Raw genomic sequence first — 19,131 nt, forward strand, 5'->3', positions numbered from 1 at the left:
ACTCACAAAAGCAACTCTGCGGACAAGTGCTGCCCATAAATTTATGTATTACATTCTAACAGTTATTCGAATGTTGGCTACTCTGTAAATGCATAATAAACATAAATATTTAGAAACACTGCCCAATTCAATCGCACATAAACAATTCGCAAAATTATACGGTTGTTATTGAGTAGGATCGCACTCATTTATAATGTGTGAATACACGCACACATGTGCCGTTGTGTGCACTGTGTGTAGCGCAGTGAAAAATTCATAAACAAAAATATTTCACAAAGCCAAATTCACTGAACAATATAGCGCAGTTCCTTAGCAAAATCCCATTGAAATATCAAGTGCTTTGCAGTCTCGTTCCGAATTTGTATACGAAATTATTGTTGAATAATTGTGGCAATGCGTTCAATTCGCAAAAAACTTGTAATTGTTGGCGATGGTGCTTGTGGCAAGACGTGTCTCTTAACGGTCTTCTGCAAAGATAATTTCCCATTGGATTATGTACCGACAGTCTTCGAAACATATGTGGCAGACGTTGAGGTTGAAGGATCTCAGGTATGTCGCATTATTTGTTATTTGTTGATCAAACCAACACACCTTCGTATTGTATTCGTATACGTATTGTGAGATGGGCCACAGACAATTACCCAGTTATTTATGTATTTTCTCACGTTCGCTTGCAAATAGATGTAGATAAATGTGTATTATGTGTATGCACAAATAGTATATTTAGTACACATCTTATTTTAGTGCCCACACTATGTGCCTGTGCCAGGGTGGGCCCGTGTTTTGCTCAAGACTACAAAAAACGCTTACGCATGATTCACATTGACGTTGTGCGCATTCCGCCTTTGTTTTCCGGAGATTCTGTAGACATGCTCTTTTCAAGTGGTCGCTCTACTACTTGTATGTGGGCCAACATACATATTTACATACATATTTACGTAAATCATTAAATTCTGATAAGTCGGTTTTCCTCTCTTCAAGGTGGAATTGGCGCTATGGGACACAGCTGGTCAGGAGGATTACGATCGCTTAAGGCTACTGAGCTATCCTGATACCGATGTTATTGTAATGTGCTTCTCCATCGATCTGCCCGATTCATTGGAAAATATTCAAGACAAATGGATACCAGAAGTCAAACATTTCTGCCCTAATGTTCCCATCATTTTGGTGGGCAATAAACGCGACTTGCGCTACGACCATGAAACCATAAAGGCAAGGCATAAAGAATCATAAATATGTGAAATTCTTAATCTGCATTGAATTCTATAATTTGCAGGAATTGGCAATGAGAAAGCAAATGCCTGTCACAGCTGACGAAGGACTCACCATGGGCGAAATTGTTAATGCTTTTGCCTATTTAGAATGTTCTGCCAAGATGCAGGAAGGTGTTCGAGAGGTCTTTGAAACAGCGACTAGGGCTTCATTGCAGGTCAATAAGAAAAGAAAGAAAAGGAAATGTGTGCTGCTTTGATCACGAGTATGTTTTTAAAAGTTATAAATCGATATGATCAATATTATTATAAATATAAAATGATCATAATATTTACATTTTTATGTTGAGCTGTTTACAAAAGTAAAATTGACGTTCAAATTAAATTAGATTAAAAGCGAAATAAATCAACTATTTTGGGAAATTTATTTATTTATAAATTTTCCCATTACCTGAACATTTTAAAATGCTTTTCGTTTCAATCTAGATAAAGCATTTGTTGAGATCGTGACAATGTCTCAAACAATAACATTTCTAATAATAAATCAATTATGAGTTGCTGTTATTTAGATTGTTAAATTTAAAATGGCCCTATTATTAAAAATAATAATCGTATTTGCGACACACCCAATTTATTTTGCTACTATTTTGAGGCTCAAAATTTAATAGTTTTTGCAAAGTTTAACGCAAATCTAATTCCTGCAAAATAAAAGCTCATTCATTAATGAATTTAATAAAAAAATAAGCCTAGTCATCAGCGTCATTCGAAAGTTTTGATTGACAATTAGTTTGACAATTCATTTTTATGAATGCTTGCTTATTTGTAGTTTCAAAAGCATAAATGCGTAATCTGGGCACCAAATTATTACGATATCAATTTTACGCCTGACCATTAAATGAAATAAAATGAAATTCCAAATTTTTGACTATTTTTAGATTGTCGAACGGAAAAGTACCGATAGTGTGTGATAGGCAATGCGGAAATTATTTATATTGGATAAATTCTTGGACTTTTATGAATTAGTTCCTAGTCTAGACTCTAGTCCAAGGGTATTTCCAGCAGCCCTGAAATTAAATTAATATTTTTATCTTTATGCGCACTATGAACTATAATTGGTATCGCATTTATAGTGTTTGTCATCACAACTAAAACATTTTTGTTGTTGCACATTTTTTGGCTTATCAATCATAACCCTGATGGACACAAAAAATATTTAACAAGTCGATAGCATTATGTATTGGACGCGATCACGTGCTAAATTCGATATGAAAATAATACAAAATAATTCATTAGTGGCAATATACGTCAGTTTGTTTGTACAGTACACTCTTGGTAATGTAAACCAATTTAACTTCAATTTAAAATCATGATAAATTACAAATCATGATTTCATATTATAAGAAAAAGTGTCTTTTTTGTTAGTCACATGATTTGTTACCTGTGTTAAGAAATAAGAGTCAAAATGGAATAAGCAGAGCCTTCACTGTATACGATCAAAAATATCACCGAACTTTCGAGAATTCCCCTTAAAACAAATTAAAAGTATGCCATGCGATAAGCATAATTTAAAGTAAACGCTCTCTCGTGGTAGAGTTCTTTGTTTCATGCGGGCTTCGTACATATGATATATAGTATATACTATATTTAATCGTATATCTGTTCTGAATCATATGAAGTTCATAGTACGCTTAATGAATTCGAATTCGAATGATTTGCGTTTTTCAGATGGCTTTTGTCTAATCATGCTTTTGTCTAAATGAGTGCAAACAATATTATTATTTTTGGGATTTTGGCTATTTCGTAATTTCAAGCAACAATTTCAAATTATTACCCACATTAGTGCGTTTGGCTGGTTGTGTGTGTGTGTGTGTGTGTGTGCGTGTGAAATATGCCGGTTACCTGTTTAAATCAAAATAAAACAAGAGATAAGTCATAGCTCAGTGTTGGCTTTATTTACCCAATTCAGGCATTACCCAGAAACGTGAATGGATCTCATTCAAAGTTTGGCTATCTCTCTTCGCTGAGTGGAAAAAGCCACAACACACACACACACAGCAAGAAGTCGAAATACCACACACCACACACCGCACACAACACACATTAAAAAGAGCATAATTACCCATACAAACACAAACATAAACATTCAAACATGCCTCTGATATCCAAATAACAATTCGTTCATACTTTTGCTCTGGAACAAAAAATTTGAGAAAAAAAAGCATGCAGTACCAAAAAGAAAAGAATCAAAGAGAACAAGCAAACAGATGTATCGATATCGATATTGTTGTCGAGATCCCATTGCGTATACGTAGACCGCGTGTACACGTTAATGTGTGTGCGTATGTGTGTGTGTAGCCATTTTGGCTGGCGGAGCAAAGGCGACAAAAGGCAAAAGAGTGGCACATGTCAAAATATGTTAGAGAGAAGAGCGAGAGAGAGCGAGCTTGCTCTGCATGTTTGCTCTCTTAGTAGCGCTGCTAACTACCACACACTACACAAGAGACACATACAGACTGCGACAGACGTACTTTGTACATATTGCAGTCACACTCACACATGCGCAAAAGTCTTTGACTGGCAGCGCGCCATGTTTTTGCCGGTTGTTGTTGTAGTTTTTCTTGTTGCCAGAGCATGTTGGCTCTCGACCGGGGCCGATGTGTCGCGACGTTGTTGTTGTTATTTCATTTTCATTCACGACACTGAATGAACGATAACGATAGGGCAAAGAAGTGGGAGAAGAGAGGGACTGACGAGGGAGTCAGTCGCTTCGATGCCTGATAATGTGCGTTTACAAGACGCAACAACAACTAATACGCAAGCAAATACAAACACGCACACAAGCAAACAGTATATACAAACACAGGCGCGCCGCAAATGTATGAGTGTGTGTGTGAGACTATGTTAAGTTCTCGTCGTATTGTATTGCTTGCGAGGTTGGAACGCTTGGTGTTTCTGCTGCTGCTGCTGCTAGTTGTTGGCGTTGCTGCTGCTTTTTTGCTGTTGCTGTTGCCGCTGCTGCTGCTGTTGTTGCTGCTGCCTGTGCTGCTGCTGGTTCTGCCTCTGCTCATTTCGTTGCTCATTGCTGTCGGTGTTGCCGTTGTGCTGTTTATACTGCCAACACATTTCCATTTCCCTTTAGTTATCTTTACTGAGTCGCTCGGATCGGTCGCTCGGATCGCGATCACAAATAAAACGTTCGCACACACGACACGCATTAAGTCAAAGCGGCGCTGAGAGCTCGAAATACAAAATAACAGAATAAATAAATATACGTACGTACGTCGCCAACGTATTCACTCCGCATTCGAGGGTACTATAAAAAGTATCGGGACGTCTTTTTGAAACGCGTGCCTTTTTTTGCGTACGGAGGCAGGTCGCCGAACATTTCGTATGCTCCACATATGTACTCGCTGACACCTACACATAGACATCGCTACAAGCATCTAACTAAATATACATAAATAAGTGTGTGTGTGTGTTTTTTTGGTATATGTGTACTGCAAGACATACATACACATACACATATGTAGATATACTACATACATATAGAAGTCGCACGAACAGCTGCTAAACCGCTACAGATAATCAGATACAGATACATATACTAGAAGTATTTATAAGCGTGTTCGTTCTTCGTCAGTTCGGTTCAGTTTCTAAATTTGCGCTTTTTACAGTTAACTTTCGATTTTTACGTTTTCTGCGCGCTGCGTTCGCTTCCCCGTTCCCCAGTTCTCCCTGCTCGTTTGTGCGTTATTTGTTGCTTTCGCTTTCTCACATAAGAAATTCTTCACACTGCCCACGACGTCCTACCGTCCATCGTTTATCGTTCTACCGTCCGTTTGGGGGCGCCAGAAATAGCCTAAGAAAACGCAGTGAGTGCTTAAATACCGCGATCCGTGGCCAGCTTCCAATTTGATCGGAAATTTTAAAATCAAAAAAGTAACACAGACGGAACGCGCCGCAACAAATTGAAAGCTGCAAACTGCCGCCAGACACAACAAACGCAACATAAAGGTAAGCTCAAGAGGGCCAACACACACATACACACACACATACACATGCAGTTACACGTATACGTAGATGAATGACTGTAGAGCTCTGGCCTTATGCCGCTGTCACATGACCGCGCCCCTGTCTCTCTCACTCTCTCTCGCGGCGTCTTGACCCGGCCAAAAACGAGTTTTGTTTTTTTGGCTAAAAACACACACACACACATACACATGGTAACGATAATCAACATCTGCCGCCAACTCCAATTGCGACTCCGCTTGCATCGGCCAAGAACTTAGTCACAACATTTTTGTTGTTTTTTATGTTCATTTTGTAAGGTTCTAACTTTCAAAGTCGAGACTCGCGACGCATCGCATCGCATGGCATCGCTTAAGAGTCGCGTCGCGTCAGTCTTAATATTTTTTTATGCGGCTGTCTGGACGAGGGAAAAAAAAAGAGCGATGCCGAATGCTTTAGCCTGACGTTGCCTGAAGACTCGTCATGCCAATACCAGGAATCAGGAAACCAGAAACACGTTAACACGTAAACGGCTTTCAAGCACCTTTTATGGGCGTGTGCACATTGTTGTTGTTGTTGTTGTTCTTGCTACTTTTATTTGCTGATTTTTTTCGGTTTGTGTCGACGATATTTTTGCTGTTTTCCGTTTCCCCCTCGCTGAACTTGAACACAGCGGAAGAAAATCAGCTTAAGAATAGATCGATAATAAGTCTGCACTTAAAATAAACCCACATGATACGTGTATCTGTAACGGACAGTTATATAAATATTGGACTTCAAATGAACCGAACACCTCACGCCCTATTTCGCTGGCAATTTACCTTTCACTCGATATCTTAATTGCAGCCACAATTATCATGCAAATTCACTCGAAAAAGGAAACTACCAAATTGTTTCGTAAATTAGTGTTCTGTTAGTTATTATACCTGGTATACCGTAGGGTAGAAGGGTGTTATAAGTTTGTGGCAACAGGAAATGTGTGTAACAGGCAGAAGAAGGCATCTATAAAGTATATATATTCTATATATCAGCGTCAATAGCGAGTATAATATAGCCATGTCTGTCTGTTCGTCCGCATGAACACCTAGATCTTAGAGACTATAAGAGATATACTATAGATAGGATTTGTTTTTCTTGAACGCAGATCAAGTTTGTTTTAAACTTTTGCCACGCCACGCCCGCCGTCAATCAATAAAAATCAAATAATAATCGTAATTCAGACTCTAGAAATTTACAATAATTACTATAGTATTTAAGATTCCTGAACATTTGTTTGCAATCACATAGAAATTGTTTTGTATGAGAAAAAATTGCTACTGACTTCCGGCCTTAATTGCTTTGACTGATACTCTGGTATATTTTGCACCCTAACACGTGGGCTGAAAAGTCCCGGGCCTTACACATAGATTGTGCTAGTTTTATTGCAGTCACATTTTTTTCAGATAATACAATCCTTCAGAAGACAGCTGCTAAAATTTCATGATATTCTATTCATTAGTTTGTAAGTTATTGAGCCAAAAGTGGCACTACTTTTTCTATTTTCACAACAATGGATCAAATGCAATTTCGTCTTCTAATCTTACAATGCTTCTTGATGGGAAAAAATACCGTTCAAGCAAAGCTTTGGCTGGAAAAGTGTTGTGGGGACTCCTCTCCATGAGAAACAACAACAAAACGTTGGTTTGCTGACTTCAAACATGGTCGTAGAGACACCGATGATTCAGAACCCAGTGGACGTCCAAATGGGGAGGTCACACCAGAAAACATCAAAAAAATCCACAAAATCGTTTTGAATGATCGAAAATTAAATTTGCGTGAGTTAGCTAACATCGTAAAGATATCAAAAGAACATGTTGGCTTAATATTGCATGAGCATTTGACTATGAGAAAATCTCTTCAAAATGGCTGCCGCGTTTGCTCACTTTTGACCAACAACAAGAATGTGTTAATGATTCAATGACAGTGACAAAACTACATGAATTTAACTTCGAATTGCTCCCACATCCACTATTTCGTCAGATAAGGCTCCCAGCGACTTCTGGAGGTTAGAAGTCCTGGAAAAATGCTCGCTGATAAAAAATTTCACACGGTTATCACTGAAATTGAAGCCTATTTTGAGGCAAAAAATAAATCGTTCTAAAAAATTTATATTGAAATGTTACAGCGGCTCTGGAATGATTGCGATGCTCTTGATAAAGATTAAATTAATGAGTAACGCCAATTTTGATCCAAAAAAAGCAAGTTTTCTTTGTCAGGCCCGGGACTTTTCAGCCCATGTGTTATTGTATATTTTTAACTTCTAACGCTCTGGTATATTTTGCACTTCATGGTATATTTTGAATAGTTCTATATCAATATACCAAAAATATACCCTTTGGTACATTTAATAAATTTTTGAGTGTATTAGTTTGGTATATTTTTAGGAATAATACCGCACAATAAAAGCAAAATATTCAGAATGTGTATCGGGTATCTCACAGTCGAGCACACTCGAGTGTAGCTTTCTTACTTGTTGATTTTATAGCTGTTTTCTTTTTATGTTTTTTTGGTTTTTGGCAAAACCAAAATAGAAAACGCGACACACCCGTAGAAATATCTTCGATATCGGCTGTCGCAATTATGGTGACTCACTTGAATTGAAAACATATCAAAAGTGGTAACAGATTTTGACATTTGTTCAAGGCCTTTCTGCTTTTCCTTTGATCTTTGAGCGTCAGCTTTGCATAAGCCACACGCCCCCAACCGGTTGACTCGACGATAAACTGTTCATGCGATATCTTGTACACTTCATTTGCATACATGTTGCTGTGCAGTAAGCTCGACTAGCACATACCCAGTAGTTTTATTAACTTTCATTTCATTCTATTATATAAACTTAAATTGACAGCAATTGTGAATCATTTTAATTGCAACCAAAACTGTCACACTATCAAAAAGGAAATAAAAACAGGAATAATCTCGCGTCAATCGCCGTCGTAGTTAGATAAAAAGCTGTTTAGAATTTCCTGTCACTTTAAGAGTCGTTCAGACATCGCCACAATCTGGATATTGTGACGCGATGAAGCATTAGAAATGCTAGAGTTGCCATAGATGACGTTGGAGCTACGCGATTGTAACTCAGACTGAAGCTGAAGCTGAATCAGATGCCAATGACCCAATTGGCAAGGCCTAATTACATTTTAAGTATAGTAAATGCTGTGGCATGTTGGTAAATATTTGGCTTGATTAGCTTGGGTTTCATTAATTAAAAGCAAATTATGAGAATAGAAATTCGCGAAAAAACTAAAAAAAAAAATCAACTTAAACCAGGCTAAACAGCAAGTGGAATATATGTATGAGTAAATCGTATATACTCGAATTGAATTTATTTATATGCAGCAAACATGTTTTGTACTCGTACATTTACAAAGCCACAAACTCAGACAGACCGTCAGTCTGTCATTTAGTGAGTCAGTCATTGCCAAATAACTGGGATTTCTTTTTCTCAGCTGACTTTAAAATTCTTGTGGTTTTTTTCTTGTTGTTTTATTAATATTCTTATTATTTTATTTTTGTCGGTTTTGCCTGGGTGCATTTGCGTGTTGTGGCGTTTTTATTTCTTTGAAATTGAGCACGAAAAATCTTTCCATAGCACATGAGAAGCACAAAGCCATAGCCGTTAATCAGTTAGTAAATATTTACATATTTGCAGTTGATTAAAGCAAATCACACACACACACACACACTCGAATTGATTCAACTCTGCGTTTTTGTGGTGATAAGTTCGATGTCAATTTATTCGAATGCAATTGCAACTTGTTTGTGCGCTCAGATTTCTTATCAGATTCGAAATGAAATTCGAAAGCATTTTGGCGCCAATGTCAACGCTTGGGGGTCAACAATGTACACGATTCGTATTTGTATCTGAGCTGAGCTTATTTACTATAGCTATAGACTGTTGCTGTTGCTGTTGCTATATTTGTAGATTTTTATAGTTTTCAACTAGCGCCTGACTTAGAAGGCACGTGCAGATAACCCAATACATAATCAATTTACATATTTACGCACTCACATGCTTTGCTTTGCTTTGCCGTCATAAATCAGAGACTTGCTCTCGAGATGCATCATCAAAATAATTGTGCGACTTTGCCGAGTAATTTCCATAATTTCAACATGTTAATTGATTTCGTATCGCATGCTCCACTTCCGACAAAGACAAATATGAGTTTTGCTCTCTGTTCTTTTGCTTTGGGTTTTCTTGGATTCGAGTTCGGGTCTGGGTTCGAGATCGGGTTCGGGTTCGGGTTCGGGCTACAGCTTTTGCCTATTTGGGGCCGGGGCGACCATTGATCGCTCCACTAATTGTTCATTAACACTGGCTGTTGACGGGCCTTTGTTCATGCCGATAGTGTCGACAACAACAACAACAAGAATAACAACAAGAACAGTGACAATAGGAACAGTAACAAGACTAAGAACAACAATAGCTGATAAAGTGCGTCCCGCATTCACTATATACATACATACATATATGTACATATAGAGCATATAAACAATCTACATATAAAATATTCTATATAAACTATGTTGCACGCTGACAAAAACAACCAGAGAGATACTGCAGAAGTTTCAAAGATCAGAACTTACAAGGAACCAAACAAAGATATAATTACGCTCCAAAGATCAACCGGAATTTTTCTTTGCTTTTTACTTTACATTCTCTGTGATTTTTATTATTATCTCATGTCATTATTTTCCTATCTCATTAATCATTCTAACAAGAGCTTTATAAAAAAGAATTGTTCACATATAATTTCTCTTTTTTTATTGAACATGTACTTATAATGTAAATTGTTTATTATTTCTTTGTATTGTCTTCTTTTGAAATGAATGAAAGTGTATTGCGTTATAGTCTTCTAATCAATCATTCTTTGAACAAGTCAAAGAATTACTCAAGTATTATTATACGAGTATATACATATAACTAGGTCAGTAATGAAACAAAGAATTGATTGAACTCTTTCAAAACTGATGGCTTAATTAATTGAACGTGATTGTCAGCTAAAAGATAATGTAAACCAAATTAATCAGTTGTAGAATTTGGATTTTTTTTTCCCCTTTCGGTGATCGTTCGACCAGTTGAGATCAAAAACCGATAAAAGGCGAATAAAGAATGAAAGCGTTAAAGAGCTAAGCAACTATTTATGAGTTTTATGCTCGATTCCAATCTTCCAATATTCCAATCTTGATAGCCTTCCTACTTCTGTTGCGCATGCGCAACTCATGGAACTAACTCCAACTCAGTATCGTGACTCTGTGCAGCTTTGGGGCCTGGGTGAAAGGCCGTTCAATGAACTTGAGAGCAAACCGAACCAACAAAAAAATATAGCAACAACAATGACACACACACACACTTAAGAGACAGTTGTTTAAAGTGTTTCGAAAATTTGGGCCAACATGGAGAGCGGGCGGGGGTTTGGGCTATTGGCTTTTTGTGTGGCTTTCAAGTGGCGCAAACAAAGTACTCACACACTCTTGCTGTGTGTTCGGTGGCAAGCAAACAACAACAACCAAAAAAACAACAACAATAAGCTGCCATATTTGGTGGCAGCTACAACAGGTTGGAGTCAAGTCCCCATGCTTAGCCCACATTTAGGCTAATTAATATTTTGAGCATAAAATCGTTTAATGATTGCGGCACATGTAGCAACAAATTGTGGCGCTGACAGTCGCACACACACACACATACAAGCACTTAACACAGACACACACGTGTTTCGAGTTTGTTTGTGAAGTGGCGAAGAGGGCAAAAGGAAGCGATGAGACAGCCGGACGCACACACATTTGTATGCTACAAATGAGATGCACACAGAGACACTTACAGATGCAGATACTGTTACACAGGCACAGACACAGCGAAGATACATTCAAGTATGTATGCTAAAAGGAAAAACCAGCAACAGGAAAAACAACTTGAGAATGTCGCCTGTCAATGTTCAAGTCTGTCTTTCTGCCATCCGTCTCTTTGTCTGCTCTATGACCATATGTGTTTACCTATCACATTTATTGGTTCAATCGAGGGGCATCAATTTAAGAGCCGTCAACAGCCGCCAATTGGCGCTGACAACTGTTCGGTAGCTAATCAAAGGTGCGGGGGAGACGATGATGATGATGATGATGGATGGGCGCTGCTGTTTGCACACAGCGGGATTAGCTTACAACCAGGCTAAGGATAACATCACAATGCCTCATAATACCGACACTTCGCCTGCCCAGCGAGAAGTCCGATGCATGACATAAACTAGAATAGGGACAAAGCAAAGTCAATAAAGAAAAAATCGAGCATGTACATATATTTTTTTTTGGTAAATAGAAGCGACGAACAGATGCCCTGTAACTCATGTTTGTTATGCAAATGCTTTGAAATTTTCAGAATTTGTGGACAAAGTATTTTTCTATTTAGGTAAAGGGATAGCTCGCATTCCACTTCTTAGTATTATTCATTTGGAATGAAGAGTCAAGCTGTGTAATATGCAAGAATACAAGACAACTAATAATCCGTAAACTGTTTTGTTATGCATATTTTTTTTATTTTAGAAAATTCGAGAATTACAAGTTAAGTAATAGCTGAAGTTTTCTTTCTTAAGGTTTAAGATATAACAGTAGAAATGCCGAAAGGCAGTTTAAGGCATTCAATACTTATGAATTGTAATTTACTAAAAGTAAGACTCTACAGTGAAAAGAGAACATTTTCTAAAGCTAAGAACATTCGTCTTAATCGTGTTCTTAAAAAAAGACCACTTTAAAAACAAATTTTCGAAACTAATAACATTAATCTGAAAAATATCAAATGCGCAAAATAAGAATAATACTAAAATGGTAAAATAGTAAATATATAGAAAGAAAAATATAATGTAATATTTTGTTGATCTTATAATAAGATTTTTGGTTTTGAAACTTTAAGATTTTTTCCATTATTAATAAGAACTTTGGTCTTATATCAAATGTTCTTGAAATCACGATGTGTTTTCTAACTTTAAGGCAAAATTCTTTGTTTTTATTTATTTTTTATTATTTTATTATTTTCATTATATATATTTATCATGAAAATTGCCCATAACTTGCACAAATTATTCAAATGTTCAATTGCTCATTTCAATTGCGCAATCTTTAAAATATTACGCAAATATTCTACAATCTGACGAAAATGTAGATAATTTATTTATCTATTTATGTTGCCTATTTTAAGGCTAACATCTGGCATTCGTAAGATCACATCGAATAAATCAAGTCATACGAATATTAATCAAATAAAGTGAAAATTATCGAAGATTTAGATAAACTATTTCTATTTTAAAGCTAAAATTTCACATTCCTCAGATTATATCACCATTCATAATGCGTAAGATGAAGCAAAAAGTAGTGGCTCAATATCGAGAGGTTTATAAATAATAATGTTAAATTAATTTTATTGCACTGCCTGTGAAGTTATCTTGATCTGATTATAGGGTATATAGTATGCATAAGTTCGGCAATGGAAGTGGCTAAGTGGCTAAGGAGTGGGAATGTGTGTATGTGAATGGAAGCGCCAACTGTCTGAAACTTGGCACTGGGTGCGGCGTCCCGCAACTTGCAACTCACAAGTTGTACTTTGAGCAAAAACAAAATGGTTCGATTTCGTTCAACAAGTTGACAACGGTCTATTAATAGTACGGGGATAGCTGCAAAAGTCAGTTAAGAGTACGAACCGAAGCAGAAGCAGAAGCAGTTAAATGGCTTCTTCTACTTCTGCTTCCAGTGCTTGAGTTTACTCAATGTATTCAATGTATTCAATGTATTCGCTGTGCTTCGATGTGCTGAGCCATTTCCTAGTGGCTTTGGCCTAGCCATTTGGGACATGGCTCGTAAACGCAATCGTATCGTATGAAATACGAGACCACTTTCGAGAGTCTACCATAATTATAGACGAGAGCAATAATACTTGTATAACGTTGCATAATAAACCCAAAAGTGTAAAGGGTTTTTGTTGTGTCGCAACGGCAATCTTCAAGCAATTTACTAGACCAAAATACCATATTTATGGCATAGAATAAAACAACGTCCAGCAGAATGGCAATAATCAAGGAAATCGAGTTATCAAGACATCCATATACGGAAAGCAGTCACATGCCAAGTGGGTTGCTAAGTGTTCACGGGAGTTTGTTATTATCTGGTACATGAAGCAGCCCTCCGATAGAACTAAATAAATCCATGGCAAGTTCACTTATCTATCCGCACACGCTCAGCAAATCTCCACAAATTAATTGATTTATGCCACTGTCCCTCAAAACTCAATTCCTCAATACTCGATTCTCGGTTTATTGGCTACTACACCTTATTTTTGGCAGATAATAAACTATTTACAATGTACTAATCAGCAACTAATCGTCAGGCCTTTAAAGTTTTACAATCCCCGTTGCCAGGCAGAGGAAACAATAAAACACAAACTGTACTTTAACGTTAAATCGTCACATTTTGTCAGCAAGTATATCAGACGTATTAGACGTATGAAAATCCCCGTTCCCGATTATTATTTTCTCGTTTAATCTGTTTTATCAAGTGCTTGTTAATTTGCATATAAAGCAAATCTCTATGGATCATAAATCTTGTCGCGGGTCGTGGATCGACTGAATTTTGTTATCATCGCACACGCGAGATACTTTACCATATATGAGTAGTATATAAGCTAGATACTCACAGATTACGAGGATTTGTAAGTGACATGATTTCGGTGCTTCATTATAGGCAATATTTCAACTTAATTAGGTCTAGTTAAGAGCAAAGTAGTTGTTTAATGTTTACTTAAAACAGATTTGCTTAATGTTGCTAAGAGATGAATTTTATGATGATATATAAAAAATAAACTTGTTTCCTAGACATTACATAGCTTATGGATGACCTTAAGCGCTCATAAAATATAAAAATTGTATCCCAGCTAGCTTAGGGCAAATCACAGGAACTCAAATGTATGTTAAAGGCAGAAGGAGACATATCCGACCCCATAAAGAAGTATTTCAGAAATATTAAAAATCTACAACTGGATCTTAATTGATTTGATTGACAATCAGGTATATTTGAAGGCAATAGTATATCGATATACCAAATATACATATACGATATATTATTGTATTTTTTATACAAGCGTAATTGTGAAGCTAGAGAATTGAATTTTGGTACAAAAGTCATTTAAGAAATACTTTTGTATTGGGAAAAACTCCTACTTACTGCTGGTCTTAGTTGCTTTGGCTGTCAATCTGGTATATTTTGCACTCTATGGTATATTTTGAGTGTAGTGCAATATAAATATATACTAAATATAATAAATATAAATATATATTTAATATAATTTTAGTATTTTTGTGGTATATTCATATGGTAGACTTTAAGAACAATACCGTCCTGCATTGCTTAAATTAAGAATGGTTAGCGGGTATCTAAAAGTCGAGCACACTTTCCCACTTGGTGCCTTAGTTTATATTAGATTAGTTACATAACAATTACGACAAGTTTAAAGTCAAAATTCGCACTGCAATCTCTAAAGTAAATATCATAAATAAACCAAGATTCCTGTAATATAAGATAACCATAATTATGTCAGTTTTCCAGACACTTTGTAAGTCGAGTGAAAAATTTCCAGTGCCTTTTCGTTTGTGGCTAATGCGGTTAGCCAAAGTTTTTATGCATGCAGGTTGCTTCAGCGGATCCAGATGCGATTAGATAAGGCCAAGAAATAGAGGCTCAAGGCCAAAAGTTTGTTAGCCGCAATGAAGAAGCGGGTACAAACAAAACGACAAAGAAATACAAAAAAATCTCGCGAGCATATTATATCTGTGAGAGTGTGCGTGTGTGTGTATGTGAGTGTGTGTGTGCCTAGCATACAGAATATTTTTGCCATGGGAAATGTAAGAAATTGATGGACAACTTGGTCACGGAATTTGCTAAAAAAGGAAAAAATGTTGTTTGTTCATTATTTTTGAGAAAAAATACATTAATTTGTTGCTACTTTTCTGCGATTCTGCTAAGCAGCTTTTGACGTAGGCTGCAGTTGTTATTGTTCTTATTATTGCTATTCTATGCTTGGCATTCGCATTGCCATTGCCATTGCCATTGGAATTGCGGCGGGGGAGGGCGTTGACGTTTGACACCCACCCCAGAGCGACACATTGTACAAATAGAACAAGCCGATTGACGTCGTTGAGATAAACAAAAGTTAAGCACAGTTAAATACTTGAGTATAGATAAAGATACAGATACACAGATACAGATACAGATACGCAGATACAGCTACAAATGCAGCATAGACTCACACGTGACAATTATAAATATAGGATCGCACACATAGTATAGTAAATATTATTAGTCGTAGCGTATTGAAAGCGAAAGTTTCGCTACGTTCGAGGGGGCGTATGCGCAATTTGCGTGAGTCGACTGAAGGCCACAGAATGCCAGCGAGAGCGACAAGTTCCAGCTGATAAATATTTGCATATTATGATTATTATTCACAACTCTGCTATCTCTCTCTCTCTCTCTGCTCTCTTGCAGTGCCGCCATGCCGACACAACAAACCAAGTCCCAAGATGAGCTGGCGTCAGCAAATGCGCTAGTCTCCAAGCATCCCGACAACAACAAGCTGGACAAGTTCAAGGAAGAGGATGAGGAGGAGGAGGAGGAAATCGACACCGCTGCAGTTGTGGTGCCACCGGACAGCGGCTGGGCCTGGGTTGTCATGGTTGCCTCGTTCCTCTGCTGCACCGTGATCGATGGCATCGTTTTCTGCTCGGCCAGCATACAGGAGCACCTCATGAAAGAGTTCGGTGTGAGCAAATTCTATGTCACGTTCGTCTCGTCACTGCTCAGCGGTTGCTACCTCATGGCTGGACCCTTTGTCAGTGCATTGGCCAATCGTTTCGGTTTCCGTCCCGTCACAATAACCGGTGCCATTTTCTCGGCCATCTGCTTCGGTCTCTCGTACTATGCCACGAGCGTGGAGTATCTGTTCGTCATCTATGGTGTATTGGGTGGTATTGGCTTCTGCATGGTCTACATCCCAGCTGTCGTTATCATTGGTTTCTACTTTGAGAAGTGGCGTGCTCTGGCCACCGGTGTCGCTCTTTGCGGCTCGGGTGTTGGCGTCTTCGTCTTTGCCCCGCTCACCAATTTTCTGCTGAAGGAGACGAACTGGCGCATGACCTTGGCCATTCAGGGTCTGATGGTGCTGTCGTGTGCCATCTTTGGCCTCGCCTTCCGTCCCATACAACCGATTACGCTCGGTGTCACCGAGGATGGCACCGTCGTCGATGAGGAGAAGACCAAACTGAATGGCCATGGCAATACCGTAGCGCCAACGCCACAATTGCATCAGGCTGCGTTCACAAAGCCGCTGCCCGAGGGTCGCTTCGCTTACTCGATGCCCAACTCGGCACACAACACCTACATGGGCGCCTCGCAGCGTCATCATTATCCCACGGCTGCGGAGATCTTCAAGGGCATGAATCTGGAGCGCCGCCCGTCGGGACAGGCGAGCAAGGGCACCGAACTGAAGCAGTTGCGCAAATCCCAGCCCACCACACCGAATGGTGATCCTCAGCAGTTGACATTCAATTTGCACAAGGAGCTGACCACCGTGGGTGAGAACGAGGAGGAGGCAGAGAACGATAACCTGTTGGAGACCGAGGCCAAGCCAGTGACGATTCAGGCACGTCGTCACACAGTCTCCGGCCGTCGACCCCAGGATCTGGCAAAGCGTCCCCATGGCACAGGCCATGATGCCGCTCATCATCATGGACAATCGCAGTCTTCGCGTCCTATGTACAGAGATGATATCTTCTTTACCGGTTCGCTCACACGCATACCCCAATATCAGTCACAGACCTCGCTGGCCTATCACATGTCCGTCACCCGGCTGCCCACCAAGCAGGATATGCTGGAGGATCGGCAAAAGGGTTGCCGCATTTGTCCCGAAGCAGTGCGTCGCACACTCTCGACCATGTTGGACACCACGCTGCTGAAGTCACCGTCATTCATGTGCCTTGCTGTCAGCGGTTTCTTGACCATGATGGGCTTCTTTGTGCCCTTCTCCTTCCTGCCCGATCGTGCCATAGAAAATGGCATGTCCGCATCCTCGGCCGTCTCGCTTATCTCGGGCATTGGCGCAATCAATACGATTGCTAGGATCGTTTGTGGCTCGTTGAGTTCGTTCCCCAGCGTCAAACCGTTGTGGCTCAATAATGTGGCACTCACCGCCGGTGGCTTGGCTACCATCTTCAGTGGAGTCGTCGTGAATGCCACCACGCAGTGGGCATTCGCATTCTTCTTTGGCGTTTGCATTGCCTGCTTCTCGGCGCTGCGATCACTGATCGCTGTCGAGCTGATTGGCCTGGAGAAATTGACCAATGCCTTTGGATTCCTGATGTTGTTCCAGGGTTTGGCTGCCACCATTGGCAGTCCCATTGCCGGTAAGTGTTACGATCGCTTAACGCAAATTGGGATTAGTTGATAAATGAAATGAAATTTTACAGGTGCCCTTTATGACATGACCAAAAGCTACAATATGGCCTTCTATTTCGCTGGTGGTTTGATCCTGTTGTCGGGTTTCCTATGCTATCCCCTGACCTGGATATCCAACTGGGAGCAGCGACGCAATGCCAAGAACGAACCGCTGCCCACAGCCTAATCAAGAGAGTTATCAAACAAACGCAAAAACAACAATACAAAAAACTACAGCAGACCAGAAAGAAACGAGAAATTCGACAAATGGAAAGTTGCCTCGTCGTAATTGTCTTCTGATATCGCCACTTTAGCAGCAAAAACATTGATGTGCTCCATTAAGTGGTTAGTTTAACACTAATTGCCAATAACTCGATGTCGATGTTGTTGAAGATTTAACAGAATAGAACAGAAAAACTGAAACTGAAACCGAACTACACCAGAAACCGAAACAAATAGATACAGAAGCAGTAGCAGAGTCCCAATCTTCTGTCAATGCTTCGCTGCGGAGCAGCGTTTGAAGCATGTGCTTGATATGTCTATTTGTCTAGATCTAGATTAAGTAGTCTTAGTCTTTAAGTGTAATGTTTGTGCCTTTTGCTTTATCGAGTGCCTCGCCTCATCCTACACACACACACACACATCACACACCTATCTACAACCCACACAGTACATGCATAGATCAAGCTTAAGTATTGATTGATTTTAAAATGGTTTCATCAATCGGAAAGTGCTCACCCAATAATGTTGTTGTGTGTTGATCGAGAGCAGAGGTGGAAAATTAGAATCAGCAGCTGAGCACATGGCTGGGCCACAATTCGACTGCCAAGTTTTAAGAGAGAAGCGAAGTGAGAAGAGACGAGATGAGATGAGAAGTGGACGTTGCATTTGTTTAATTGATAAGTTCGACTAACTAAACTGTTAGCATCTGCTCCAGACTTGTTACATAGTTTGTACATATGTAAGCTTTAGTTCCTAAGCAAAATCAAACACCACACACACACTCACATACACATTGTTGATGTTGTTGTTTGCTGCAGTAAACTCTAAGGTTATTGCACCGTATTCAATCCAAACCCAACTTGAATCCCCATTGTCGACGCGTCGTTAGCTGATTATGGACAACAAACAAAGCGTTGGCGTATCTGGCACAATTGGAACTGTACACACACACAAACACATACACATACACACTGTACACACATGCAACACACATACAAATAGCTACATACTCAAGCGCTGGTTGCGCTTATGTTTATCAAATACAAAATGTAATAACATATTTAAAGAGAGAAAAATTCAAAACAATATATCTGACTATACGAGTATATTTGTTTTTAGCATATTTTAAAGTTATACATTTTACAATAAACGACATTTAAGTAATTTACAAACTACACAAACTATG

General features: G+C 38.9%; 2 protein-coding genes and 1 long non-coding RNA gene across 5 annotated transcripts in view; 2 read left to right on the forward strand and 1 right to left on the reverse strand.

The window, feature by feature from the left end:
* Positions 1-94, reverse strand: part of LOC133845953 (uncharacterized) — an 86,158-nt gene extending 86,064 nt beyond the window's left edge. The window contains exon 1 of the long non-coding RNA XR_009894830.1: positions 82-94. This is a non-coding gene — a long non-coding RNA (uncharacterized LOC133845953). The remainder of the gene's footprint in view (positions 1-81) is intronic.
* A 30-nt stretch (positions 95-124) lies between these two features.
* LOC133845946 (ras-like GTP-binding protein Rho1) lies at positions 125-1,685 on the forward strand. 3 transcript variants are annotated; one of them, XM_062280619.1, is made up of 3 exons: positions 125-549; positions 982-1,212; positions 1,277-1,676. In XM_062280619.1, exons 1-3 carry the CDS (start codon positions 394-396, stop codon positions 1,469-1,471), a joined length of 582 nt encoding a protein of 193 aa, XP_062136603.1. In that variant the 5' UTR covers positions 125-393; the 3' UTR covers positions 1,472-1,676. The 3 variants fall into 3 exon arrangements, with proteins under 3 accessions (XP_062136603.1, XP_062136606.1, XP_062136605.1); XM_062280622.1 differs by lacking the exon at positions 125-549 and adding an exon at positions 802-900 and having other exon boundaries at positions 1,277-1,682; XM_062280621.1 differs by lacking the exon at positions 125-549 and adding an exon at positions 804-900 and having other exon boundaries at positions 962-1,212; positions 1,277-1,685.
* A 2,646-nt stretch (positions 1,686-4,331) lies between these two features.
* Positions 4,332-19,126, forward strand: LOC133845385 (monocarboxylate transporter 10). The gene is made up of 3 exons (XM_062279847.1): positions 4,332-5,225; positions 15,780-17,692; positions 17,756-19,126. The coding sequence occupies exons 2-3, from the start codon at positions 15,787-15,789 to the stop codon at positions 17,908-17,910; spliced, it is 2,061 nt and encodes a 686-aa protein (XP_062135831.1). The 5' UTR covers positions 4,332-5,225; positions 15,780-15,786; the 3' UTR covers positions 17,911-19,126.
* The last annotated feature ends 5 nt before the right edge of the window (positions 19,127-19,131 follow it).

This window comes from Drosophila sulfurigaster, chromosome 3, assembly GCF_023558435.1.
Source record: "Drosophila sulfurigaster albostrigata strain 15112-1811.04 chromosome 3, ASM2355843v2, whole genome shotgun sequence".
In the NCBI taxonomy this organism is placed as follows: Eukaryota; Metazoa; Arthropoda; class Insecta; order Diptera; family Drosophilidae; genus Drosophila; species Drosophila sulfurigaster.